The sequence below is a fragment of the Leptidea sinapis genome, chromosome 14 (genome assembly GCF_905404315.1).
Source record: "Leptidea sinapis chromosome 14, ilLepSina1.1, whole genome shotgun sequence".
Taxonomy (NCBI): Eukaryota; Metazoa; Arthropoda; class Insecta; order Lepidoptera; family Pieridae; genus Leptidea; species Leptidea sinapis.
Window position 1 is genome coordinate 14,282,593 of NC_066278.1, and position 24,345 is coordinate 14,306,937.

Consider the following 24,345-nt stretch of genomic DNA (forward strand, 5'->3'; position numbering starts at 1 on the left):
AACAAGGATACAGAAAAGCAGAGGGAATGTTATGTTTATTATTGAACAAACTAGAAAGTATTGGATACCGGTACCGAACCAAATACAGTCGCACTTCATATCACGAACAATAAGTGCAGATAGTCTGGCGTCACGCATATTACATCGGTATCGCATGCGTTTGATTTATACATTGAGATCCATCAGCTAGTTCAACACTCGTATTACATAATCTGGTTTATATTGTGCGTACTCATTTTTAACCGACTTCAATAAAAGGAGGTTATTAATTGTTTCGACCTAAGGTAACTTATACGTCTAGATAGAGCCACTTGCTTCTAGACGACCGATGAAAACAGGCCAGGTTCGTTACTTTACTGTGCGTGACAAGCTACGTCTTACACTCGCAATTTCTATGTCACTTTGTGTGTTTAGTTCACTGTCAACCTCAATTTTTTTTCGACGTTTTCACAACTGTCACAGTGTATCTAGAGAAGTATAAAATATGGTCTGTACCCCTCGTTTACACCAAGAAACAAGTCAAAAACTTATTTCATACATAACTTGTAGAATACTTGTCAAAACTTTATTATGTGTTTTTAACATGTATTGCAATTGTCTGGAACATTCTTGCGTTCACACTGTGTTCCCAACAAGTTTTTATACAAGTGTAATACACATTTGCGTTCAATAATATAGATCTAAGACATGTTTGATACAGTCTGATATACGGACGGCGTTCACACCAATATAAAACGTACATGTTTTTAACAAGTATTATTAATTTTATTGAAGTATATGTATAATACTTATTTAAAACTAGTTTTATACTCTATCCATGCTTGATGGATAAAGTTTTAAACATTTAGTGGACAGTCCTTTTTTTTAGTGGAAAAGAAGAAGATAAATGTCAAAGACATAAGCTACATTAGCAATATTTATCTCTGCTTATATTAAGATATTCTTTCGATACTTTTATAATCGTCTCGCAAGCATGAGTAATTAATTAACTACATTTTGCCTTTATATTTTTTTTTATATCCGATGCAAATACAAAGAAGAATATGAGTCACCAGTTGCTAGAAATCTCAAATAAATAGCTAAGTAACAAAAAAAAGCGCGTACGCCTTCCTTCAAGTCCTTTCCATGAAAAAAATAATCACTGTGAATTCTGCTAAGAAAAGTATAGTGCAACTTTTTAAAGCAAATTCTCCAAATTTACTGGTTATTCTAACAAAATTTCTGAATCCACTTCTATGTTCTATTCTTAAATCATTCAATAAGGAAGGATAGGCCCCTTCTTGCTCTTGTCTCTTCAAAAATGATCGCGACCAGTACTTACGTAGTTTTCTTGAATTTCCTTCATTCTGTATGATGTACAAATATACTGAACTCATGAAGCAAAGTTCCGCAGTACCTTCACTTTCTATTGTCTGTACCAGTAGTCAATTGTGTTGTCAAATTCATTATCTTCTGCACTGACATGTTTTAAACAAGTATAGCTACAAGCCTACAACAAGTATAAAACACGAGACCATACAAGGTGAAACTAAATGGGTATACTATGCTTTGAACCAGACATTCCTTAGGTCATCTCTAATGACTATGTGAAGTCAGAAATGAATTAGCATTATATTTTAATACAATATTTAAATTGCTAAGTTTTCGCAAAAAACTATGATTCCATCAGCTGTTTTTTTGAACTCTCTTTGACCTTAAACTGATGAAAAACGTAGATGTGACATAATATCAGATAATAGTAAAATGCCTACGATTCATTGCAGCTGTGAAGCAATTTGTGTTCTCATTTTGCCATAAAGACAAAGTTATTTTGTATGTGCATTTGCTTTAGCTGACATTTAAAATACTTCTAAATTTGTATTTACTGTAGCTATGTATTACTCAAAAAAGATTTTTTTAATTCTAATCTAATTATGAAACTAGGATATGTTATTTACTCTGATTTTCGCGAGTGTTACACATTTAAATAAAACATGTTTAAAAGATAAAAATTAGTGTAATTGTAACTGTGTTTTTACATTTATTTAAATATGTTAGGTTGAAAAGATCGGCCTATCTGCGTTAATACTCTTTGAATTGTGCTTTGAAACACGATATTTACTGCTCTGTGTGTGTGTAACTAAAGGCACCCTACACACTGCACCATTTTTAATTCAAGATTTGTTTATGTTCGAAATTAAATGAGTTCACTTTTTTGATAAGTTATTACGTAAGCACTTCAATGTAGAACTATTTGAAGTTTTCTTCAAGTTACATTGAAAATAATTCCAAATTTGTAATCGTAGATTATGGGAAGCAAAAATGTGTAAGCATTATTATGGTTTGGTCTGAATGGCACTGTAGCTGTTGTTATTATACTGGGCAAATGAGACTTGACATTTTATTTCAAAAATGTTTTATACAATAAAAATAATTCTAATAGACTCCTATTAAGAAATTGTTCTTCACGGTTTTTTTTGTCAAATATGGATATCTTTGACCATCCTCGTATGGAATGGGGCAGTTATTGAGTTTTTCGTAGGAAATTTCTCACTAGAGCCCATAGTTCAGAAATGTAGATGGTCGCCCCCTATTACGTGGGAATTAAACATAGTGAAACGTGGGTACAGGAATTCAGGAATACAGATGTGAAACTGTGTAATGTTATGTAATTTCTTATTTTGTTTATTTGTTTCGCAATAACAGGAAGTAAAAATGAATTAATAAATACATAGACACAAGCCACATTTCATGTAGTGTGCATACTCCTTAATCATAGATTATTGTTTATGTTTAAGTCCATAGGTAGGTGACCTCATTCTGTTTATAAACAAAGGCCCCGCCTAAAACTGGCAGTCTCTTTAAAAGTTAGGGTTGTCTAAGAAAAGAAATTGAAAAATAATATTTTTATTACGTATGGAAGTGTTTTTCTTTTTTTTTATTTATTTATTAAAACTTTAACATCACCATACTATTGCATATGACCCAAATAACGTACCATTGAAGGGATGTTATACCCTTTCTGGTTCACGTTGTATACATGTAGACAACTAATAGGTGACATACAATTTCATCAGACAAGTTTTATGTTCTTGAATTTTGTAAACATTGGATACAACTTGTATTTGTAATTTGCATGAAACTTGTCAAATACGTGTATAATAAATACCTTGGGGAACGAGGGGTTTGGTTGTGAGTTGTGACATCTCGATAACAGTCGGTTGTGATTGGCTATATTGAGTCACCTTGATGTGTTAATGTGTAGAATGTATTGCGGGTAAAGATGGAAGTAAATAAACGACACAAAATTATGTCATATAAATTTGGAAAAGGTGTATCTAGGCATACGTTGCCCGATCACATCAAGGACTGGTACTGGAAATATGATAATAAGAGATCTCCATCGCAACAAGGAAATAACAGAAACACAGTACCTATAATGTTTTTGTTTTTTTTTTAATTTCCATAAAATATTAATAGAAAGTTAAGAAAAATATTTCAAAAATAAATACAAAGAAGTCTGTCACTTTTTGGTAGGAGACTGCTACCATCGTAGCAGTCTACATCGTAATTGGATTATCGAGCGTTTAAGAAATGAACTCAAATATAACACATTCAGCGTCCTCCCGTCTACACAAAAAGACTCATTCTGTATTTGAACCGATTTCGGGCGTCAGGAGATGTAATTCAATTACCGCCCACACCTCATAAATGGGTTAGTGGCCCGGCCCGGCTTCTTTACAACTCAACTATAGTAACTCTATTAAAACATGTGTACGGTTCAAATGAGGTGATGTTACCCCTTCTGTTATAATATTATTACGTAGATATATATGTTAAGAGTTGACATGTGAGTCAATCGACTACACCTCAACTGGTTCATCGAGCGTATAACACAGCAGACGCGTAATACATTCTACTATCCTACTAGTAACATTATAAATGCGAAAGTTTGTACGAATGTATGGATGTATATCTGTTACTCTTTTAGGTAAAAACTACTGAATGAGTTTTGATGAAACTTTACATTATTAAAGCTTACACATCAGAATAACGCATAGGTTATAATTTATAAAGATATTTTGTGAATTTTACACAAAATATAAAGATAAGTGTCAAGTAAGTAGGAAAACAAATCTGCCATATGCGAGCTATTCTTGCGTGCGCCGAAAAAACGCACTACATTATTTGGACAAATATTTAAATAGTTATGACAACAAACGAGTGTGTGATATTATGGTGCGGTTCGGTGGCGGGCGAACTACTGAATAGATTTGATTAAACATTTTCAATTTTAACAAGAGGTCGGGACAACCATATAGGCTAAACATTGACACACTAGATGCAGACATATATATTTGCTGCTTAAAAGCGTCCACATGGACGACGTCGCGGGCGGTAACTAGTAATTATATATTCGCAATGCAAACAGTACTGTCATTCAAGTTAGGTGATCGGGGGCGAGTAACTGAATGTTCATTAAATGTTTTATAAAAAGTAATAAGGTATTAGTTGTAAAAATATAAATTATCGTTTATTGGATGCATCAACCTTTAGAGCTTGAATTCATTGTTTGTGTAAGGATGCTTCGTGAACATGATGGTCGTGAATACTGTCATAATTAGTATTCGCATCCAACAAATACACTGATTTTTTAAATATAACAGGTAGACCTGGCATATAAGAATTATGTTCCCAACTTGGTATCTCAAAACATAGGTCCTTTATTGGGCTTATAAGTTTTAACTTCTAAGTTCGATGATGAGATATTTGAATAACGCGAGTCAAAAACAACACTTTTTATCGGCAGCTTATAAGTATACATATACTCAATTTAATGAAACAAAAATCTCCAAATTAAAACCCAAAATGACTTATACTGAAAGAGAAAAGGACATTGTAATATATTTTGCCAAATCCATCAACTTACAGCTAACTACCACCTCCGACGTAACAGATGGTGCTAAACTTTATCTCATCTTAACGTTATCAACATTATCAATGTTAAAGGCCGGAACGCATTAACGCGGCGCTGCGCAGCGCTGCACTGCGCGGCACTAAGCGTCATAATATTATTTCAACCATTTTGTATGGAGCATGTCGCACTATAGCGGCGCTGCACTGCGTGTCGCTGCGTGTCGCGGCAGAGTTGACGCTCAGTGCGACACAGCAAGCGGCGCGTCGCTTCAGTATGCGTACTAACTGTACGCATACTGTATTGTTAAGTCTATAGAATTTTGTCTTATAGATTAATTAATTTTTATAACTAAATAAAAATAATTTAATTATTTATTTTATTAGTTTAATTTAATTATTATTTTATTCATATATATTCGATGCATACCCTTACAAACTAATTAATTTTGTTTATTACAGCCATTGTAATATAAGCTATTGATTGAAAAAATTGGCCGTTGTATTTCTTGTTTCTTCTTTTCAAGAGCTCTACTTTTTCCGAACATTATGGTAGATTTAGTAATTTAAAAGAACAATAATTTATAGTGACTATTCAAAAACGCTTAGTTGAAGCCTAATTGAATAAAGTGTATTTGACTTTGAAATTTTTTTTGTCTTTCTTTAATAATTCTTTAATAAATCTTCTGCACACAATAAAGAAATAATGACCAAATTCTCGTCACTATCGTTCATCTTGTGATGTTGCTCGCACGCAAACTGCTATAGAAATGACGCGAGCTGCCGCTTATGCGATAGGTACCGTGAAGCGACGCGCAGCGCAGCGCCGCTCTAATGCGTTCCGACCTACTAAAACTTTAACTTTGAATGACAACTAAACGTCGAGTAAACACAAAAATGTTTTTTTTTTATGAACTGTTATCAAATATTATAGTGACACGCCTTTTAATCAATTAAAATGGATTTTATTTAAAGAAGTAAGTTGTAATATTTGTGACAGACGACCGTATGGCCGTCTGATGTTAAGTGATCACCGGCACATCGCCCTGTTACCACAAACGTTGCTGGTGGCCGTGTATCATATATATATATAATATAAGGATTGGTGCTATATACACTTTCATCTCTTCACACTTACCAATTACTTATAAACAACCGGAATCTTTGCATCAAATAAATAAAATACGATGCTTACCTGAAAAAATAAAAAAAATATTAACATAAAATTTCTTAAAATATTTAAGCATATATAAACATTTTTGAAACAAATAATGTAATGTAAATGAGTACCCATACTTATTGTGTAAATAAAGTAGGTAAGTATCTGACTGAAATAAAAAAATTATAAAATTATAGATAAATTTAAAATTTTAATGTTTAACGTTCTTTAAGGCTGGGTTGTAATAACAAACATGTTAAAGTACCGGCTAAGCAATAAATGTGTTGCAACATTTTACAATTTTTAGATGACGTCATTACTTTAACTGTTAACCGTAACCGTCCAGTCTTCGCCGGTTAAAGCTATTGTTAATGTTAAATGCTAAATAGCGACCAGTCAAAAGTTTCAAATAAATATTCGATTTTGACTTGATATTTCACTTTTTAACTTTACCTACGGCAAGGAATACGATGGTACAACACATTCCGCAGTCTATGTTAAAGTCAGCGTTACTTTAACGTTAAATTTGACTTATACCTTAACTATAACAGGTAATATGATGCAAGCCATTGTTAGTCGTCGAGTATGATGTTAATAGAGAGACTTTAGTTTGATCCATCTAAGTTTGTTGTTCTTTGAACTTCATATAAACATATAATATGTATGTATAATACGCACACATTTCATCAACATTTAAACGTTACTACTCGTATGTTCAATTTAACGCAACATTTCCGGTGGTTATTATAATATAAAGAAGTTACGAATAGTTATTAGTCAAGTTCCTATAATACAAAATTGATATACAATCTTAAAATTGCAGAAAAATAACCAATTTTCTATATTTCAATTATGAAATATATTTTTTTTATTTTATAATTAATTTTAATGTTCAGAAAAATTCTTAACCATAAGCAAGTACCTACATAATTTTAAATATGTATGGTTAACAACATTTAGAAGCGTGTGAAACGTGATACTTGGAGTAACTTTACACTGCGTTTATTAAAAAGACAGAGTTCATTTACCTTTTTTTTTTTTATGGAATAGGAGGACAAACGAGCGTACGGGTCACCTGTTGTTAAGTGATCACCGCCGCCCACAATCTCTTGCAACACCAGAGGAATCACAGGAGCGTTGCCGGCCTTTAAGGAAGGTGTACGCGCTTTTTTTGAAGGTACCCATGTCGTGTCGTCCCGGAAACACCGCAAAAGGAAGCTCATTCCACAGCTTTGTAGTACGTGGAAGAAAGCTCCTTGAAAACCGCACTGTGGAGGACCGCCACACATCCAGATGGTGAGGATGATATCCTAACTTGTGGCGTGTTGTGCGAAGGTGGAATTCGGCGGCAGGAATCAGGTTAAACAGCTCTTCGGAACACTCCCCGTGATAAATGCGGTAGAAGACACACAATGAAGCGATGTCTCTACGCAACGCCAAGTGATCCAGCCGTTCACAGAGCACTGGGTCCCCGACAATTCGAGCTACTCTGCATTGCGCGCGGTCAAATGGATCGAGCTGATACTGGGGTACGCCAGACCAGAGATACCAGCAATACTCCATGTGTGGCCGGACCTGCGCTTTGTAGAGCGCTAGTATGTGGGCCGGCTTGAAGTATTGCCGTGCTCTATTACTGACGCCAGTTTCTTTGAAGCCAATTTGGCTTTGCCTTCCAGATGACCACGAAATTGGCAATTGCTCGAGATATCGAGACCCAGTATTCCGATACTAGGCGAGGCTTTGAGGGAAGTGTTGTTGAAGAGCGGTGATACGACAAATGGGGTTTTGTTAGTGGTAAACGCGCAAACTTGAGTCTTCTGGGGGTTAAATTGGACAAGGTTAAATTTTCCCCATTCCGCGACCTTCTCAAAAGAGGACTCGATAGAAGACACAAGTTTCTCCCGGCACTGGTCGACGATTTCCCGAGAGAGACCTGCATGGCCAGTGTATACGGCATCACCAGTGCTGTCGTCTGCATAGCAATGAATGTTGGAGGTGTCTAACATAAGCAAGTACAGGAAAAGTACAGGGCAAATATTTATAAAATAATATTGACAAACTTTTATACAAATTATCTTGTCCCAAATTAGGTATAACCTGCACTATGGGTGCAAGACAAATCGTTGTCTACGCTAACTAAACTCTAGACAGATATATATCTATCTTCGAGATGACATACAAACTAAATGTTGATCCAATATATTATAACTAAATAAACAATACTAGGGTTCAACTGACTGATCGCGATCGCCCGCAGACTATTAAATAATTTTTTTTTTCCCACCTCGTTGAAAAGCTGTCTTTTACTTCCTGGTACGAGGGACAAGGTGGCCGATTCCTTACCGCCAAGATGACTTTTGTCTCTCCTACCAGGGAAAAAATCGTAAACGCACCACGTGAGATAAGTAGGACATTGCCACCCGCGATTGTTCGAGTGCGATTTGCAATATTCCGCAGGTCATACTATTATTGAATGATTTTAAATGTAATCATAAATTTATTAAAAAAAGCTCGCTTAGTTTGTTGCGTCTCTTTTCGTCTCAAGTCTGAGGAATACCTTTTCGAATGAGTGGTAGTTTTTGACTTTCAATAAGTGATATTACATACTATTTTGAATTAAAATATTTGATTTGAGGTTGACAGTTAACCTCTATTTATATATAGCAATGGACGCACACTAACACAAAGTGGCATACAATTCGCGGGTGTGCGACGTAATTTGTCACGCACACTATACTTTAGTGTGCGTGACTGACCTGTTTTCATCGGTCGTCTAGCAGCTCGAAGTTCTATCTAGAGCTATAAATTATCCACGATAAAAAGAAAACAATGCAGTAGCTTTGCAGTAAGTTAGTGATTGATCAACCGGCTTGGTATATAAAGGCTGATTTAAGATGGTGGTCGGTACACTAAGCTTAAGCTCTAACGATAAAATATGTCTTCTATTAGACTTTTTACACTATACTAGGTATGTCATATTGTCTATAAGACGAAGTTCCTACTTCTATAATCATTATTATGCGACATAGAAAGCAAGAACACACCATGCATGTTTAAAAAACATACCTACATAATATGCAAATGAGACAATATCCTATTATAATATCATGCCCTCATACAACGTTGGTTATTACAAACCCGTATTCACCTGGCATAAAAAGTGAACTTTTTTAAATCTAACGAAAAATATTGTTATAGACAACAGAATTACATAAACAATTGCCTTCCACAAATAGGGTATAGAGCAATCTGCCATTTTGAAGATTTCAGAAGCTTAGCTTCTAAGTTGTAATAAGCTAAGTATCACTTGTATATAGTTGTAATAGGTGGCGCAACCCTCAGTTACTGAATGACCCAATGGACCAAGTGCCCCTCGATGTGTCGACCTATGTATGTATTATTATATTCATACACTAGTAAGTATATTATCTACCGTTATAAAATACTAGCTGTTACCCGCGACTTTGTCTGCATTTACTAGGGTTACCATAATAGTTGGTGTTTCAATACTGGCACATTATACAAAACAATCATATCTCTCTCATAATAAAGGCAGAGTTCGAGATTTTCTTATTTTTTCTCCGACTTATTGTGCAAATCATACTACCGTAGTGTGGACCAGGAGATTATTACCTAACTAAAAGATACCAAAAAACTTGAAAGGTCATTGTAACGCACAGCAAGGACGTCTCTTCGTACATCTGCTTTGAATACAAAACTTTGTACTTACTAAAAAATAAATATTATTCAATTAAAAAATAGTTTTAATACTTTGTTAGGTTAATAAACAGTTTAATTTAATATTAGTACTAAGATAAAATAATCTTTTAAAATAAGAAAACTGAAACCTTTTAACTAATCTCATACTAAATGTATGGAGTGTTTAATATAAAAATGTTGAATACTTCTCGTTTGAATTTTAAAAAGTTGTTGATGTTACGTTCTTACGATATCAGTTTAAAGTTTTGTGATATCTGTAATAGTTACGGAATAATAGCCTGGTTAAACTTAACGATTACACCTACTTACATATCCTATGACACTCACAAGTAATGCGTCTTTCTATTGGTAACAGAATTTTTAAAATCGGATCCGTAAGTCCAGATATAATAACAACGACCTCACAAATGTTACCTCTTTATAATATTAGTAGAGACAACTTATAATAAAGATTGTTAAATCGCTCCAAACAGCAGGTATGGCATACGGCGGTCGTCACGCTCCAGCGAGAGCCTCGCTCAAATCAATCAAACGTTACAAATGACTCCGCTAAAACAACTCCCTTCACATTACATGGATGAAACCCATTGGAAAAGGAAGAGAATATAACAAAATAGTAAAGGGTAAATTAATAACGGGCGGTCTGAGGTTGGATTTAAGGGAAAAAATCGATTTATCTCGATTTCCGGCAAAATTACAATTCCTATGAAAAAAGTTAAATAGAAAAGTTGTAGGTAATAAAAAGATCTAAACTTTTATAATTACACTTTTTTCAGTTGACCACAAAATTTATTTGAAAAATTCAAATAACCAAGTCTTTGGTTTATTATTTTTATCTATTATAAATAAAAAAAAATTAACAATAAAACAACCGACTTCAAAGACACTATTCCAAAACAATAGATATAATGTGCACTAAAAAGTATAAAAATAATTGCGTATTTTTATACAAGCTAATTAGTTAATCAAATTCTAGTTACGATTACTGTTATTTTGCTCTCGCCTTCTCACAACTCAAGCACATCTTACCTATAACTATGTATGTAGTATGTAGTAACAAACCTATCTTGGATGACACCGACTCCAAAAATTACAATAATCGTAACTAGATACTTCTTAGTGCACATTATAATATCTATTGTTTGGGAATAGTGTTTTTGAAGTCGGTTTTTTTTTGTTAATTTTTTTTAATTTTATAATTTTTAGTGAATTTGAAGTACACTACCTAAAAATTTGTCTAAATATGTGTATATATACTAAATTTTTCAATGCAACAATGAACGTAAGTGCCTTGCAATTTGATTACAGACAGTTAGAAATTCTGCCACAGATCGCACCCTTACTGTAAGTCGTTTAGGAGTCCCATTGATCATCATATTCGACTACGACAATTACTTGACCATAACTTTGTTATGGTCATGTAATAATAGTAAAAGTAATGACTTAAATATCCGGATAGCATAAAAAGCCGAGTATAGTTAATTTGCTCCTAAGAATTGAAGAGTTCCGTTACTTTGTCATGGATTTTGTAATCAGAACCTATATTATATTAACTATCTTTGAAGTATATCCTTTCCAATAAAAAAAGAATCATCGAAATCGGTTAGCACGATATTGAGTTGTTTGTAAATTTATCATCCACTTTGCTATACGTATGTATGTATTACAATGCGTCCACACGGGAAGTACCAACTTTCAAATAAAAAAATAATTATCAAAATCGGTTCACCCAGTCGAAAGTTTTGAGGTAACAAACATAAAAAAAACATACAGACGAATTGAGAACCTCCTCCTTTTTTGAAGTTGACAATTACATCATCCACATAAACAAAAATTCATAAAAATGTTCATAAAATGAAAACTATGGGCCAAACTAAGTAAAAAATTTATGGGACTAAATGGCTTCTATTCCGCATCGAACTATAGAAGAATTACGGATCATAAATCTGAGCGTAATCAGTGTACATACATAAAAAATAACGTTCGAATTGAACTGAATCTCCTTTTTGAAGTCAGATAATACTAAGGTCTATAGATACAAAAGGAAGCAAATCTATAGTGACTGTAACCGATTCTAATGGACAAGTCGTAAACAGTCAGACACACTGATTATTCAAATATTAAACCACTAGTGGTCAAATGTGGAGGACCATAGTTAACAACAGTTTATCAAAGCTCACAGTGGCCATTGTTTTCAACATTTCCGAAAAAGACACGAATGCAAAGTACTCTTGACACTTTCTAATATTGTTCCGTCACTTAGCCGTCCGCGTCGCTGTCGCTGCGGTTACGGTTACGGTGATATCATTTAACCAGTTTCGCTATTCTTACAGAGCTAGGATTATTGGCTACAATATGTATATCATATTTGATGATATTAAAGTTGGTACATATAACAAACCTTACAAATTAACGGCCGTTTTCAATAACGTATCTCTAGTTACGGATACATTGCTATCGCCGTTTAATGACAAGATTTTATCTATCCATAGTTATGTCCAATATAGTTATAGTCCATTGCTATCTGTCAATAGGTTATTGAAATGTAAGTAAGCGTAAAAGGATAGATTTGTCTACGTCTAGTAAGTTAAACTAATGCCTATCTATAGGCTATTGAAAACAGCCGTAAGTGGAATAAGATACAAATTGCTGAGAATATGGAAATCTTAGCCAGATATCTATAGAGCGTACAGTTTAGACTTTGCTCAGACTTTCCTTATGTAAAATTCAGCTGAGTGTAAGCTTAAAAATATAATCTTTGGTATCGTTATAATTGTCATTTGACAGCTAAAATTATACTGAGCTTAAGCTAAGACAGCCCAATGCAATAGTCAAGGTTGCGTTTAGAATACCTGGCATCCACAGTTGTTTGTTTATATGAGAATAAAATAAAAATAGTTTAAGAAAACTAAAACACACACTTTGGTTGAAAAGATAATGGATGAAATTTAAAATGAACATCAATTCCTGCCTGATCGAAGATAGATTAAAAAAGTATATAAATTATCAAAGATCTTATTTTACACATTGAGGCCAGGCCAGAAAAGAAAAGTGCAAATAAGTTGAATCATAACCGAAAATATTTTTACAAAAATAAAATCATAAACAAACAATAGCTTTGCTGACAAGTTACTTTTCAACGGTAACATTTCACATTGTGAAGGCTACATTACGCAGCCGGTTCTTTAATTCGATGATTATCATCTAAGAACTCTTAGAGATTATTGCTTTGCAACAGATTTGCTGAACAGAAATCTTTGCAACAATATCGTCAACGTACTTGAAAAAGTTAATCGCATTCAATGTTTAATTTCAATGATAAAAGGCAGCGCAACGGTTCAACCTACATATATATAATATAAATATCTTTAGACCATTTATGGCACAATAGAGCCCCAATTAGGTTTTAGTGACCGATTTCTTTCGATAAACTCTGTCTGCAAAATGTATACGTATCAAATATTGTCTCTGGTTGAATTTTATATCAACTATGTATGATTGTGGCTTATCTTGAATTGAGATTGGAGGATGATTATAATGAAATACATAAATCTGAATGTCGTTTAATTTTATAAAACAATTGACAAGAATAGTAACACGGCAACTTTTTAACCGACTTCAAAAAAGGAGGAGGTTCTCAATTCGTCAGTATTTTTATTTATGTTTGTTACCTCAAAACTTTCGACTGGGTGACTTTGATAATTCTATTTTTATTTGAAAGCTGGTGCTTCCCTATGGTCCTATTGTAATTTGGTCCAGATCTCACAGTCCATGAGAAAACCATAAAAGTCTTAAATTTTAACATATACTTCAAAGATAGTTTGGTGAGAGTTTGGTGGTTCTGATTACGGAATCCATGACAAAGTAACGGAACACTGTCTAAAATCAAATTGCAAAGTACTTACGTTCATTGCTGCATTGAAAAATTTAGTATATTTACACATATTTAGACAAATTGTTAGTTAATGTACTTCAAATTCACTAAAAACATAAATTAAAAAAAAATTAACAAAAAAACAACCGCCTTCAAAAACACTATTCCAAAACAATATATATAATGTGCACTAAAAAGTATAAAAATAATTGCGTATTTTTATCGAATACAATTATTGTAGTACGATAAATTTTATGTACGATATATTATTTGGTAGGTCTGAGAATCAGTCGTCATCTATTTTTTATACTTATCAAAAAAAAAATAATTATTGTATTTTTTATTTCTTTACTTGGCAATACAACGTCTGCAGGGTCAGCTAGTATTAATGTAAAGTTTGCATTTTATGTAGACTGTCGACTAATAGGCGCTTGTTCGTCGATATACATTCTAATACTTACTAAACAACGCGAAGTCTACAGATATACATCTGTAGATGAATGTTCATTAATTAATAATTAATACCTCGCACCAAATAATATAATAAACACAGGTGTGCAGAACAATATACCTATTCCAAACATAAGTACAAACGCAAGTAGATAGTATTTCCATTACACTCAATCGGACAAATAGTAAAAACCACTTTTCGTATTTATTATGTATATCTACATGCAAGATCGAATCGACGGATCGAAACCACTTCCCGCACAAGCCACGACCGCGTTATCATAAAAAATAGTATTTGGTCACACATAAAGCGTACTAATTCAATTTGAATACTGTTAAAGAACGTGAGCATTGCAGCGTCTATTCAATTCAATTACAAGCAGCACTATCAACGCGTCCTAATCATGTCAGCGCCGACTACCGAATCGAAAGAGCCTCGTGGCGATTGAGCGATAACAGATCTGAATAGCGACGTTGAAATAGCACCTCTTGTCGTCGTCTTGTATTGTACCGAGTACCGAGTACCTACTGTATGACACAGATGTTCAGTCAGAGTGTACGTTATGGTTATGATGAATAGAAATGTTGTAATTCTAATAAATTATTATAACTGTAATTGTCATGTGCTTTGTTTTTATTGAAGAGAGATTCTTAATATTATTTCTCACAACGGCGCCTTTTACTGCCGTGAAATAGTAAGTAAGACGTGCGAAATTCTTGTGCCATTCAGAATTTTTAGTTTTTTAAGAATCCTAAGCGGCACTGCATTGTAATGGGCAGGGCGTATCAATTAGCATCAGCAGAACGTGCTATTCGTCTCGTCCCTCATTGCCATAAAAAAACCGAAGAACGGTTAAGTTTTCCTTATAAATATGAAATAATAAAGTGGACAATTTGAGTGTAGCTAGGTGATCGTCCACGGTTGAGGAACTCCAAACCGCAAATAAGGATCGGACGCGACGGCTCGTAGCGATTTACCGCTTCTGCAATCATTTACGTGTGAACTTTGTAATCCTCCATTGCCAGTCCGTTCAATATCAAAATGTAGTGTCATAGAGTCTGGCCAGCGAGTCGTGCCAGTTGAAATAAGCGGGAAATTAAAAAAAAATCAGGCTCGCAACACTGAATTATATGTGGAAAATAGTTTTGATACATTGATTACTTCTGAGTTTTTCTTAACTTGTAATATACGGACTTTATTCATTGACAAGGTAAACAATAGGTAGGTAATTTTTATTTAATCAAAAAAGGAAATAATAAATGTAATTTTATGAATATTAATTTATACTGTTTCATAATCAAAATCAGATTCCAAATATTTCTTTTCTATTTCTTTTCCAAATATTCTATAATATGAATCATAAATACCAAAATCCGAGCTCCGTATAAACGGTTCCAGTGCAGTATCTAATATCCTTTCCCTCTCTTATATTAATTAGTGATCTGTATACTGTTCCAGTCTTCTGGAGTAACATAATATTATGTATTTTATTAGTAGCTCTATTTTTGCGATGTCCACTTCTAAATTCCTACAAGCTGTTTTTCTTTGAAACCCAATAGTATTGAGGTCACAGTGATAAGGCGGTAATTTTGTCACTTCATGTACACCATACTGTTTGAACAGTTCTTATAAAGGTGCTGGTTCATTCTCTTTAACAAGTCAACTAGTTCAGCCTTAGTAAAGCATTCATCACAGGGGTATATTATTTTCAGCAAGCCGTTTGAATATCAGAACAGCACGCGGACACTTTAGATGAATTCTTTAACTGCCTGAGAGTTGAACATACCAAAACATACCAAGATTTACGGTCAATGCGTCACTCGGACGGTTGGCTAAGTTGGTAAGAGAAGAAAGAGAACCCGAGAGACGCGGGTTCGAATCCAGCATCGTCCATAAATTTTGGTAAATTTGTGTAATATTTAAACCCAGAAGTGTGATAAATTAATATCTGCTCTACAACTTACGACTTGTGGTCTTCTATGTTGCAACATCGGTCGCCACCACAAAAGTACTTACTATAAATGCACACAATGAGTATACAGTGAAACACCATTTGAAATCAGCGCCCAATGTCAGTCGGCGGCACAAGGTCGCCGTTCACGTTACCTCCCCCCCCCACCCCCCCCCCCCCCCTCGAACAACGTGCACACACAATGTATTATTATTTCCACGTTAATTCTCTTAACATCTTACACCGTTCGATCTTCAAGCGGGTGGATTTATATCAATAGAGCTTGTGCCTTAGTAGCCAAAATAGAATATGGTTGGATGAGGTACAGCGGGATCATCGGACGGTCAGTAATTGATCCGGCGTCGTACTCGGTACGGTCCGGACGGTAATAATAATAATTATATGCGATGGACAATGACACATACTATAGAATATGGTCCGGAACCAGACCGCGTGTGATGGTTCGGTCGGCTGTACCAAATACGATCATGTGTTTATTGTTTAGGTTAACAGTTGACACGGACAATACCAATATTATAAATGTGAAAGTATGGATGTGATACTATATCACACCAAAACGGCTGAATGGATCTCAGTGAAATTTGAGGATACGATTTATTTATGTAATATTAAAGCGGACAGCAAGTCGCGGGTAAAACAGACAATGATATTAGACAGGTATCCCGTAAGGAGTGGACTGCGTGTGATAGAGGGAGGAGGGGAACTTACTAGGAACAAGAAATGTTAATTTGTGACTGTGAATTTTAAAGCAATAATCATGTTTGTGATGTTTTCATGTGGTAAAGCGCTAAGAAAACATAAATAATTCCTAAGTACGGGCAACCTACAAACTATTAGGAGTTACATAGTGATAAATATCTACATCTTATAACATTTACTTGTAAAATGGAGGAGATAGTTATAATATTGTGCGCAGGGCGCGCATCCCTACAACAGAACTCTACATAGGACGCAGTTGGCTGTAGCTGTAGCTGTAGTTAACACTTTGTTGACATGAATGAGTTCACTACAATGTGTCAAACACATTCTGTTATTGTTTCGTGTCATTCTTTTTACATAGAATACAACGTGTCTTTATTATAATATAATTACGGGCTATTATTACGTATAATGGCATGACAAAATAATGGAGACTATAATTTGTTTTCGTCTTCTTGTAATAATAATGATTTGAAATAAACTATTCAATTCTTATTCGTTTCTCTCGAACATATACATCCAGACAAATGGATATACAGATAAAAATTCTGTAAAGTACTTTTTGGATAATGCTTTGTTACCATTTTATTATATTTGCATAAATAATAAGGTAACAAGCAGACTTTCATTACATATTTTAGTTTTTAAATTTTAGTATCGTCCACTGTATATATATGTCCACTGTATATATATGTCCACTGTATATATATTTCCATTGTATATATATGTCCACTGTATATATATGCCCACTGTATATACCTATATGTCCACTGTATACGCTTTCTTGTCGTTCTGCCTGAGTGAGCATTTCCGAGAAAATATTGTAATGCACACGAGCGTCATCGAAATCTGACGAATGACCAGAACAGAGAGTAATGTGCATGAGATATCTCGAGTTACGCGTCATGCTAGCCAAGCTGATTGTATTTATATTATTTTACTAGCTGACCCAGCAACCGTTGTATTGCCATATAAAGTAATAAAAAAAAATCAATAATTAAAATTTTTGGGATACTCGTAAGTATAAAAAATAGATGACGATCGATTCTCAGACCTACCAAATATATCGTACTACAATAATTAATATATTCGATTGCCATCTTGCAACTCTATTAAATATCAATAAAAATAGTTTAAAAAAACTAAAAATCACGCATTAGTTGAAAAAAATAATGGTTGAAATTTAAAATGATCATCAATTCCTGCCTTATTAACGATAGATGAAAAAATTATATAAAATAACAAAAATTTTAATTTGCAAATTGAAAAATGGATAATTATTATCAAATTAATGTATTGCCATTGGTCCTCGATAAGTCTAGGAAGTTTGAACGAAATCTAATCGTTTCAAGTGCGTCATAATCGCGCCTAAATGAGTCGGTTACAAACAAACATACATACAAATGAAGCTAATAAAAATCGCGATACAAAAATAAATGTGGATCGTAGACGGGTGCAAAATTTGAAGTTGTATGTATTTTTTAATGCTCATTCATAATAAAATAAAATATTTAGGGGTGGGTCACGTGGTCACAAATATCATTAATGGGTTTGAAAAATAGATGTTGGCAAGTATAACACGTGGATAGGGGAATAGGAATAAGTTTTTGAGACCTACTGAAAGGGCTTAGTTGTTAATCGCTATAATAAGTAGATAGAGAAAAGATTATAAGTAATTTTGTACGTACCTATATAGGTATACTCAATAATGAATGAAGCCAAAAATGAAGCCTTTAAAATTGTTTTTTTTTTTACAATACGTCACATATCATCATATACTTATATAAATATTAAATATAAGAGAATACCACTTTTTAACTTTTATCTCTCTTTTGGCCCCTTTGATTTCACCTAACTATATATACAATATGTATTATTTATATTAAAATCGATCAAGTTAAACGAACGGACTGATTTAAACGTGACTTTCACCACTCAACTTATAAGCCTAAGTTACTCAACTTGATTACTACCTAACTCCGATTTAGTGGTCAAATAAGCACGCACTAAACGAATTCTAATATTCTTGTAATTGGACCATTTTATAATTTCTATATCAGCTATTTGAGAACTATCTTAGGCTGAGTTGCACCAACTAACTTTAGCAGCTATTAACAAACATGTGAAAGTTCCGGTTAAGCAATAAATGAGTAGCAACATTTGTAAATTTTTATATGATATTAACTTTACCTGTTAACACTAACCATCCAATCTTAGCCGATTCAAGGTATTGTTAATGTTAACTATTATATTATAATTTTATTGAATAATATTATAAATTTATATGAAGAATATAATAGCTAACTATCAAAAGTTTCAAATAGATAGTCGATATTGACTTGATATTTTATTTTTTTAACTTTAACTTTCACTAAGTCAATTCCACAGACGTTAAGGTTTGCGTTACTGTTAACGTTAAATTTGACTTAAACCGTAACAATGTGACAGACAGACACAAATAGTAACCCCCTACGACAATGAGGCAAGCTGTTAATAACAATTATTATGTTTAATACATCGCATCAGATTGCAGGAATTGAATCCACGAAACCAGTTCAATACTCGTACCGGACCCACAAGTAATTGGCTCGTCTAAAATACTTTCGGCTATAAAGTTGTTTCCTTCATCCCGACCTAACAACATATTTTTATTAGACATTAATGTTTCCAATAACCATGAATCAATTTAGTGAGTCGACATTAAGTAAGATATTTATTTATTTATTAAGATATATTAAAATCGGTATACTAACAAATGAAGAACCGCTTTTTTCCTTCAGTATACTGCGAAAACTGAACCGATCGGAATAATACTTAAACTAAAATATGCAGCGTTTTTGGAAGAAGCTTTTAGTATATGATTTGTTGGTGATTACTTTTCTGGAAGCTATATTTTTCTGAGTTAGAAATATATATGTATAGACATATATACCTATTACCAATACAAATAATTCAGTCAAAGACATTTCATTACGTATATTATGATAACTGACAGTGAGCGGGCGCGGGGTACTTTATTTAAATGTCAAAACAACGTTCGAGGGTCAGCCGGTGAATTATAATTTCAGAATCCTATTGTATCATTATGTTATTCAGATGTGTGATACTCGCGTTAATCAAACAAAATACCTACGAGTATTTAGAATCCTAAAAGACACAGTTATATTTGTAGTTGGGTATCAAAACTAAGTGTAAAGTGATACGAGCACTAGTTTTCCTTATCTTCCTGTATGGAGCAGGCGCATGTTAACAATACCTTGAACATCGATCCGGAACCAGCTCCGAATAAAAACAAGTTTGGCCACAGACAACGTATTCTTTCTTATTTCGGCCACACAAAAAATAATTTAGGTTGGAAATAGCGAAGAGAAAAGATAAGTAAGAGAAAGCCATAACACGGAACGAAAAACAGTGAAGAAATTACATAAAATTTGTTTCAGGAAATACATATTTTTGAGTAATCTTTACTTTGTGAAATAAATGTTAATCATAAAGAATCTCCATTAGGTACATACGCGAGTTTTGTATCGCAGTTTTCTTTACTTTTACAACTTATGAGTACATTATGACCGGCCAAAGATCAGGTAAAATTTGCGCAAAAAACAGATATTTGGAGATTTATACTGAATTTGATTCTCCAAGTTTGTATTTTCTGCTTCGATAGAAAACCTAGATACAGTGCACAAGAAATCTATCAGTAAGACACGGCATAATCATGTGCGAGCATTTATATGAACAATATGACGGGTTGGCCGCTCCAAGTGTCATTAGTCCAGTAATATCACGTCGCTCTTCATACTGAACCACAATAATACTGGCACATTGCTGGCATCTGCTTCACGGCAGACCATACATATTATTGTTTCTGGTTATAGTATTAAGATAAACTTTTGAAATAAATTATAGTAAATATGGAACATGCCACAAATGACACCATAAGAAGCTTTGACTGCTATATCTATACATTGCCGTATTTACTCCAGTTGTCTAAAGTAATAGTGGTTCATAAGAAGCTATGTAAAACAGTTAAGGTTACGTACTATATTAAATTTATAACTCGATTCGGACAGTTGACACACGACTACGGAGAAAAGTGTACTTGCATTCTCATTACGCCGTCTTTGGAGTTTCGCTATCAGACTGCGATATGATTTTATGTCCTTTTAATATACATATAAAACGTTATTGTAAAGTTACTTCAAGTTTAAAACTGCCTTTTTATCTTACCTTTGTCACTACAGAATTACATGACAGGGAGAAGTCATTTTAAACTTGGAGTCACTTTACACTGCGTTTATTAATAAGAAAGATTTTATACTATACTACAGAACTTGTCAAACTAAAACCACATTGACGTGAGATGTCCGCCTCAGTAGGTGAATGGTACAAAATCCGATTAATTTTTCTCTTTTATTCACTTTCGTTTTTTCTTCGCTGAAGTTCTTAATTTCAGCTTTGAGGCCACTGGGCCAAAGAAAATCAAAGTAATTGTCATCGGAGCGTAAACGTACCGTCAGGCGAGTTCTTATACAAACCTAATTTGAAATAGCGGAACAATGTTATTATTCGTTTTAAAGCAGCGATTTATACACGCTCTTAAAATTTCACTTTACATTGTATTTCAAACATTTTAAAACCACGTACCTGAAGTAGGTACATGTAAGGCCTTTTTATAAACATTTTATTTATCAGGTGACAGACAATTTATTTTTCTAAACTATTTGCTTTAGTTAAGTATTTATAAATTTTATGCAATAACAAAGCATTTTTTGATGGTTTTATATCAAAGAAGGTCACACAGTACCTACATGCAAATTAAAATGTATACAAGACACATATTTATATTTACACGGGCTTATAGTTTCCGATATTTTGAGAAATTATAAATAACTAAACTATATTCATAAAAAACATGATATTATATTATCACAGTTCATTTTTAAGGAAAGATAAGAAGGTACATAAATATTTAAATATAGTTTTAATCATGCGTATTTGTTTCTTTGAATATACAACATTATTATGTATAACGTGTTTTATTGACAACATTAGTACCTGATATACACTATCGATTTACAATTGTATATTAATGCAATATTTGTGCTGCAGAAGAGGGCTATTCGCGCTATTTATTACCTAGGTCCTAAAGAATCATTGAAAATAAAATTCAAAGAAATTAACATCTTGACTGTTGCTTCTCAATATATTCTTGATAATGTATTATTCTCAGGCCTGAGGCATTCATATTGGAATGGGTGGTAGTTTTTTTTTACTTTCAATAAGTCAAGCCACATATTATTTTGAATAAAAATATTTGAATTTGATTTTTTTTACAGTCAAAACCATGCATATACCAGCGTACAGAGGAACAGCGTGTAAGAGAGAAAAACATCTCTGACGGAGATACGGTAAGATAGAAAACGAAAGCGTATTTATTGTTTATGTGACCGATTTTGATCGACGAGTCATAAATAGAAAGCCACGCTTGGAATAGATCCTTAGTATTGTGAATAATTAACCAGTAGCTTTACGCACACTTTGCTCACGCATTATCAGACTGTCAGCTCGTCTATACGCTACATCTGTTACGGTCAGAACCCACTGCTTCGTACTTTCAATATCAGGCATTGAACTGAAAAAGACACTTCCAGCCCCTAGCTCTCTTTGACAGCACTAATAATGTTACGATACGATCCATACGTCGAATCAGTAAATATTGAATGAACCTGCGGGTCCGTGTCGCTCGCCGCCGTGGTGCCGGAACCCTCGGACGTCACACATCGCGACCAGCCGGCCACTCCCGCAGCACACGGCTCTCCATCAGGCAGTCGGCGACCTCTGTTCTGCTGCTGACGATAACACAGGAGACACTGAACCACTGGCAACCAACCGTGACACACGCACTTCACTCCCTAATAGCAACCGCTCCCCGTTTTACATAAGGCAGCAGTCACCACAACTATGTATATAATATAATATACGATCACGGTAACAAACGTTAGGCTTAATGTTAAACGTAATCACACACTTGTTTGATTCTTATTAGTGACGTATCGTAAACAAGAACTCTTCCGACCGCTTCCGACGCCGATAACAACCCGTACACCTACCTACCTACGATGCCTCCGACGTACTGACTACTGGCCAGAGGCAGCTGTGCGAGACCAACAAAAAGAGAAAGAACGATACTATGACGTATTCGGTTTGTAAGCACGTCCGTACACTGCGAATTTCAACTTTGAAAGCTACCGCATAAAGCGTGTTTTGTCTTGCGGCGTCTAGTTTTAACAGACACGGTCGGAAAAACTGAATCAGTTTTCACGAAGGTTGTGGAAATTCTAGGCAGGACAAATAATGATGTTAAGAATGAGAGAGATGGCGATACTTGATCGAACAATTGTACCGAGGCGTACCGAAGATGAACACAACAAGTCTGAATCACTATTTATAACGTCCCTATCACTCAAACCAGTAAAAAGACAATTGGATTTTAGAGTACTAGGTTATTTAGAATTGAAGGCATACTAAGCTAAAGGACAGTGGGCCGTTTAATAACATCGTGTTTGTGAAGTTGATTTCATAAAGTGTGCAGTAGGTTGATTGCGCTATTCGAAATGTGTGATGGTTCAGCATTTGAAATGATAATATAAATTGTTGCTTCTGAGTCAATAACATATGCAAAACAGCTTGAACAATGCTACCACTGCCAATTATGGAGTGACTACAATATTTAATATGTACCTTTGCCTTATCGGGACTTGTCCCCAGAATACAATCAGCGAAGAAACCGTCAGAAAGTTATGCAACATAATCAAATTTGTATAAATAAATAACTAATAGCCAGTGAAAGTGACAGTTTATCTGCTACGGCGTAATTATCATACAGATATGTCAAGCGAGCTGACCTCAACAACATATTGATGCGCCCGCCTCTATCTCTCCGTATGATTTCTCTCCAAGCATCCGTACCAATGAAGCGTGACGGCGAAAATGATGCGAAATTGATTCATAAATTGTGCAATAAACAATTTCTATCTCACATACCTTTATCTTCTTCAAATAATTATTATTCTTCATCAAATTATTGAAATTTCTTGCCAAATCTTTCTTATATTCTTGGGTCTTAAAATAATAAGGTCTTGTTTAAGCTTTACATATTTTTGACATATTTTTGGCACAGGAAGTGTCGTTTCATATTTTATTTAGGAGCCACCAGTTTCTCAAGATAACACAAATCATTTATATGGTGTCTTATTTTGAAGAAAGCTTCTGAGGCTAATTTCTTACAGCCGTGGTGGCACATCAGAATAACTTTGAAAGAAAGCAGATTAATTATTTGTCGAAATATTGTATCTTATCTTATACATAACTGAAACAATAAAGAAGCTTATCATGGTCATGGCCAACTCTTGGGATTAATTATTGCACACCTTAAAACATACGATGACGCAAGAAACCATAAAACTTTTCAAGTTTATATAACCTAGACTGTAAAAGATAATGTGGGCGAGTAATTAATTAGCGTTCATATCTTTTGAGAATTAATGTTTTACGCCCACTCACACCGGTTGAAATAG

General features: G+C 34.0%; 1 protein-coding gene across 3 annotated transcripts in view; it reads right to left on the reverse strand.

Annotated features, from left to right (window-relative positions):
* LOC126967979 (uncharacterized) overlaps nt 1–23,033 on the reverse strand; it is a 116,364-nt gene extending 93,331 nt beyond the window's left edge. Inside the window, exon 1 of one of the 3 annotated variants that reach the window (XM_050812716.1) lies at nt 22,495–23,033. In XM_050812716.1, the coding sequence (XP_050668673.1) occupies nt 22,495–22,549 (55 nt within the window). In that variant the 5' untranslated portion in view covers nt 22,550–23,033. Of the gene's footprint in view, nt 1–14,107; nt 14,244–22,494 lie in introns of those variants that run through there. The other 2 variants (XM_050812717.1, XM_050812719.1) reach the window with 2 other exon arrangements.
* Nucleotides 23,034–24,345: the final 1,312 nt, after the last annotated feature.